This window comes from Mus pahari, chromosome 4, assembly GCF_900095145.1.
Source record: "Mus pahari chromosome 4, PAHARI_EIJ_v1.1, whole genome shotgun sequence".
Lineage (NCBI taxonomy): Eukaryota > Metazoa > Chordata > Mammalia > Rodentia > Muridae > Mus > Mus pahari.
The window spans coordinates 122,535,174-122,541,468 of record NC_034593.1 but is presented as its reverse complement, the minus strand read 5'-3'; the positions used below and the strand labels follow the sequence as shown (position 1 = coordinate 122,541,468).

The 6,295-nt window shown below is 38.0% G+C and overlaps 1 protein-coding gene across 1 annotated transcript in view; it reads right to left on the bottom strand.

Annotated features, from left to right (window-relative positions):
* Positions 1-6,295, bottom strand: part of Tacr3 (tachykinin receptor 3) — an 84,048-nt gene that overhangs the window by 53,865 nt on the left and 23,888 nt on the right. Inside the window, exon 2 of the mRNA XM_021196616.1 lies at positions 1,302-1,490. Coding sequence (XP_021052275.1) covers positions 1,302-1,490 — 189 coding nt within the window. The remainder of the gene's footprint in view (positions 1-1,301; positions 1,491-6,295) is intronic.

Below are 6,295 nucleotides of genomic sequence, written 5' to 3'. Positions count from 1 at the left end.
CATTGTTTTACTGATAGGTAAAATGAGCTGGAATAAACTAACTTAGGGGACCACTAGCTTAATCTTTCGGGATAGCATTTGAAATGTAAATAAAAAAAAAAAAAAAAAAAAAAAAAAAAGGGTGTGTTCTTAGGGTGTGTCTATATTTCAGCCAGATGGATTAAAGGTGTGTGCTAAGGCTGAGCCACACCACAACTAGAAACATGCTTTTCCAACAAACAACACAATATCAGGGTTTACAGTATCATCAAATATTCTGCAACATGAGCCTTTACAAGTTTCCTCTGTTCCTGCCTCTCTGGTGTACCCACCAACGTATTTTAGATTTGCCTTAATTTATGACTTTCTTTGCTCTGAAAGGCCAGAAAACTTCATGAAACTGTTTTCTCATTGGAACATGGAATTCAGACAACCTAAGTCTGTGCTCATGTGTTACAGTCACTCAAAAATGACTCCTGAATAAATTATCTTTTATTCCCTTTAAAAAAAAAATCTGGACTCTTGGGGGAACAGAGTTAGATAAAATAACTGCTGAAAATGTGATTGTAGGCTAGGCATGGTTGCACAAATCTAGCCCTTGGGAGGCAGAGGCAGGAATTTCTCTTGAAGTTGAAAGTCAGCCAGGGCCACATAAAGAGACCCTGTCTCAAAAACATGTGTAGTTATTGGCAACATTTGTTATTTTTAAATGTCATTAAAAACAGGAAAAGAAACAATTTTATTGAAATGTACAGGAACAGAAAAAAAAATCAATTACACAATTATGTTGCCTTTCTCTTTTACTTTTCTTAGAACTAAAATACAAGATTTCAATTTTTTTCTAATGGTGTACCCAGTTCCATTTTAATTTAGTGTCCAGGTTACTTCATGCTGAAATGAACAAATACATTTAAATAAAAGCAAAACAAAATTCAAACACCTGCCAGGACCTCCTTCCACTCCTGCCAGACTTCCTAAAAGAGCAATCAACACATTGGGCTTCAGTTCCCACTCTAGAGTGCCTCTGTCAATTGCACCCTGCTGTCTCTGGCACATCACCTCCAGCTTTTATCACTCCTGTTAGGAAATGCAGGTTCTTCTTCAACAGAAGTCATCACATCTCCAATTAAAAATGCGTGTAGCTTTACAAACCAACACACACATTGAGGTATATTTTACATTTCTTTTCCCAAGTAATATATGACCATGTCTCCCTACCCAGGGGAATGGCTTTGTCTTACACAAATAATTTTTCTCCCAATCTTCATTTCCCTAAGAGTTTTATAGATCAAGCTAAAAATTGTCACAGAGAATTTACTTACGTGAAATGTTGTTTGGGACCTTCTGGCCATTGCACGTAGCAAAGAGTACGGCCTGGCATGACTTTTATTTTGGAATAAAGACATTGAGGGAAGGCAAGTAGAAATGCCAAAATCCAAATACTTCCGATGACAATCTTAGTGGCTGTGGCAGACAGTCTGGGTTTCAAAGGATCGATAATGGCCATATACCTAGTTGAAATAAACAAGAGCATTTTGTCATTTCCTTCATTACTGGAATTTAAAATGGAACCTCAAAGTGCTTTAATAGACATTTCTCATCGCTTAAGTTGATAAGGATTTTGCATCTAGAAGTAGCAAGATAGATAATGATGTCACTGTCTCAGGAATCGGCAGATTTGGAGGAGTCAAATCCTATTCTGAGACCTGCTTAACCATTTGAAACTCAGCTTCATTATTTTTAAAATAGAAATAAGAATATCCACGCCTTAGGGGGCGCAGTAAGAATCGATGAAAACAATGTAAGTGGAAGTATTGATTACTCCGTGCTGTGCCTAGCGCACTATCTGAATTCATAAATGTCTGCTGGATGGAACTAAAAAAGTATCTACCGAATGCCTGAAAATACAAATACAGGCCTGATGCCTCAACAGCTTCTCTCTCTGTCTCTGTCTCTGTCTCTGTCTCTGTCTCTGTCTCTGTCTCTGTCTCTGTCTCTGTCTCTCTCTGTCTCTCTGTCTCTGTCTCTCTCTCTCACCCCTCCCCCCACTCTCTTTTTCTTTTGGCAGTGTAGAGAGTCAAGCTTGGACCTTGCTGCTGCTGGCCACCAAAGCGCTTTGCCACTCAGCTGCATTCCCAGCCATTAATTGTCATTTCTTTTCTGTCTCTGCTGGCTTAACTTTTGAATAGAAAATTAAGGTAAGATAACATGGATAATATAGATTATTGGCAAAACCAGAGAACCCCAGGTGAAGGCTGTGACCACATCCTCACTTAAACCTGCAAACAAACAAACAACAACAAAACAAACAAACAAACAAAAATCATCACTCAACTGGGACAAAAACGTCAGGCTGAATGGAGGTTGGACTTTAATGATATCCAACAAACTGAGTTTTTATTGCAGCCTGGGGAATTCATGATGTTTATTACATAATTCTCCACAGCCCCATAGTTTTGGGGAATGCTCACTTACAGCCCAAAGAGCACACTTACACATGGCTACTGTAGCCCACTCTTTGGATTTTCAAAAGAAAAGTCATTTTATTCCTACAGGCCATATGGTAAATGCGTATCTCAGAAAATCAATTTCAGCTTCAAATTGGATAAAACATGGCTAATTGCTAGATTTTAGCTAGTGAGTAGAGAAAAATATTATTTATAAAATCAATTTAATTTCTGTTTCTACCAATACAAATACATATTGTTTCATTTTTACTGTGGTCCACTTTGCAAATATGGTTTTTATTTGTGTTCTTCAGAGATTATACTTGAGGTTTATAAACAATGTTGTTACTATTACAGAAAATATTACAATATTGGCTTATGCATGCATACAACCCTAGACACACTCTAAGATGTCCCCAGCAAATAAATACTAACCATTGCACACTGAGAGTAAGGAGATTAACATTAGTTATTATTTACCTAAAGGAAAATGATTAATTCAGTGTATGTGATAGATAATAAATATATAAGCCTTAGATACAAACATTCTATTTATCTGTGATTGTTCTATTTTGCTGCAAGACTGCACAGATAGGAAGCATCTAAGAGTTAAATTCATAGAAGCAAGTGTACAATAGTGGAGGATGACGGAAATGGATAAGTAATGCTTACTGGGCATGAAGTTTCATTTATGCAAGAAATAATGTCTTAAAGATTGGCTGTACAACATAGAACCTATAGCACCAAGTGACATTAGGAACTTTTCATGTTAAGTGTTTCTAACAAGAAAAAAAAAAAACCCACACATACTTCCCTCTATACACATAAAATGCACAGGGGATTTTGGAAGGCGTTGGATATATTTAGTAACTTGATTATGTGAACTGTCATGGTTAAACACATTTTCTCAAGCTCATCAGATTGTAATGTATATATGTATATGTGTGTCAATTATACATGATTCTAGCTTTAAAATAGAAGAAGAAAAGACGTGACGATAAAAATCATGCAGTAGGTTAAGAAAACAAAGTGAACCACACGTGATAATATAATGCAACGTCGGAATGGGAGGCACTTAAAATTCATCCCTCATGTTCTTGGTGATGAGGATAATACTTTGAGCAATCACTGATTACTAACTACACCCAGACACTTCGCTGTGTGTATGTTCAACACCTAAAATACCCTCATCAATAGATATTACCATGAGGTAGATTTATAGAGAAGAAAACGGAGGTTTAAATAGATTAAAATTACTCTTAGTGCACAAAAATGGAAAATCCTTGTCAGTTTTCTATAGGGGTAACAGAAAGAAGTAGCAATCTTTTATTGGGATATTCTGGTAGTTGTCAAAGTCCAAACAGAAAGAAATTATGGCTATAAGATTCATATGAATACTGTAGAAGAGTAGGTAAATGGATATAAGCTGGAACTTTATAGAGCATCAAAAGTAGCATTTTTTTTTTTTACCTTGTAAACCCAAAGCCTTCACGTATAATGTTAAACACTGAAGACTTGCTGTCACAAGAACTGTAGGCAAGCATGATTTTGTTCTCACTGCTCCTGTTTCTCAATTTCAAAGTATCACAATAGATTTAGTTAAGGCTGTATTGATGCTTCCAGAGCCGAGCACACTTATCAATAAAGTTTGCTATACTACTGAACTGTCTATTACACAATTATGCCACAATTTGGCTTCTATGGTGCTTCTGAAAGTTTATAAATGCCATTTGGATATTCATACAATTAGTTTTATATACTTACAGTACTTTCTAGGTCCTATGACACAGATAGGTCAAAACAAAGTCCAAAATTTTCATTGACCCTTTTGTATAGTTATCCTAACTTTAGATAAATTCTTTCTTGATAGGTAGACTATTATTTCACTTGAATTATGTGAAATCAATTTACATTCTCACAAAGTGATATAAATCCTTGAAACGTTAAAAGGCTTTTTAAAAGTTTTATTTTTATTTATTATTATTTTTATTGTGTGAGTATACAATATCTATATCAGAAGAGAGCTCTGTGGAGTTTGTTTCTCTTTCTGCATTAATGTGTGTTCTGGGGACTGAATTCAGTGTATTTGATGAGCCATCATGTCAGATCTTGAAAATTAAAGAAGGTACTTTTGCCCTTTCTAGTCTATTAATAAGTACCCAAGTTATTCATTGGAACGTCAAATTAAAACCTATTGTGGTATTCCAAACAAAACACTAATATAGCCATGAACACTCAAGCCATTTTAATTACTTACAGTCTGTGAACCAGATACTGAATTAATCTATTTTATATTGCTTTAAGTAATAACCCAATTGGGTATTTTATAAGGAAGAAAAGTTTAAGTAGCTTGTAGTGTTGGAGCTCAAAGACATGGCCCTGGTAGCAGCTAGTGAGATCCCCGTAGGGCACCAGAGTGGTAGGACTGCTGTGGGGCAGAGGTCATGGGCTTGATGGGGAGCAGCCATTGAGGGCCAGTTCTGCTTTTGTCTCACTATTCTCTTTCAGACTTGAACTAATCACATCCCACTGTGCTCACATGTAAAGTCTCCACCACCCTTTGATATCCAAGTATTGGGAACTGAACTTCCAAGACATCAGTCTCTAGGCAACAAACGGTATCTGAACCACAGCATAATCTAATCAGATGAGCTCACTAGATATCAATTACAAATGTGACAGGGACTACAAAGACAAGGCCGAGATAATCCATTGACTGGTAAAATTGTGTTTATGTTGCATTTTCAGTATCACTGAGGAACTCATTTCATGTTAAAACTCTGAAGTATGAATACAGGCTGGGCCCTAATTAAAAATAATTGGTGTCATAAAGGAGGAGGGGATAGGAAAATGCAGAGAGACTGGGAAATGGATAGAAAGCATCCAGGTTTAGCTTGGAGAGTGCTTGTTGAGAGACTGGAGACAGTAAGGTACGCAGAGACTGCTCTGTCCTCTACTAGATTATGCTTCAAGGGCAGGGTCTGGTCACTGATGATGATGATGGCATTTAGGAACCAGCTTGATGAGAGTAACAAAATGACAGGGTACGGAGGGAGACCCAGCAGGGCAAAGAACAGTAACATTTTCTCATTGCTGAAGATCAGTTTGAAGTTGATTCTGTTCTGTACCTTGTGCCAGCGATAGTAACTTGCTCACCAGTAGGAATGGAACAAATACATGCTTAGGCTTGTGAGAAGAAAACCCCTCTGGACCTTAACAGGCAAAAGATCAAACTGAGAAATATATTATTCTAACAACTGTCCTCAGTATACGCCTTTAAAGAAACTCAAGCCTGTCTCTAAGCACACCATCACAACAGTAATAGTGTCAAGTCTTGGAGCCTCTCCTTGAGATGGATTCCCAAGTTGGGCTAGTCACTGGACTGCCATTCCCTCAGTCTCTTCTCCATGTTTATCCCTGCAGTTCTTTTAGACAGGAACAATTCTGAGTCAGAATTTTTGACTGTAGGATGGCAACCCCATCCCTCCACTTGAAGTCCTGTTTTTTTTTATTTGTTTGTTTGTTTGTTTGTTTTTTACTGGAAGTAGATTCTACAATAGTTCCTCTCCCTCACTGTTGGGCCTTTCATCTAAGGTCCCTCCCTTTGAGTCCTAAGTGTTTCTCACCTCCCAGGTCTCTGGTACATTCCAGAGGGTCCCCTTACCTCCTGTCTCCTGAGGTTGCCTGCTTCCATTCTTCCTGCTGGCCCTCAAGGCTTCTCTTCTGTTCCCTGGACCCTGCCCCCATACCTGATCCTGTTCCCCTTTTCCTTTCCCCTTCCCCTCTCACACCCAGGTCCCTTCCCCTCTCACACCCAGGTCCCTTCCCCTCTCACACCCAGGTCCCTTCCCCTCTCACACCCAGGTCCC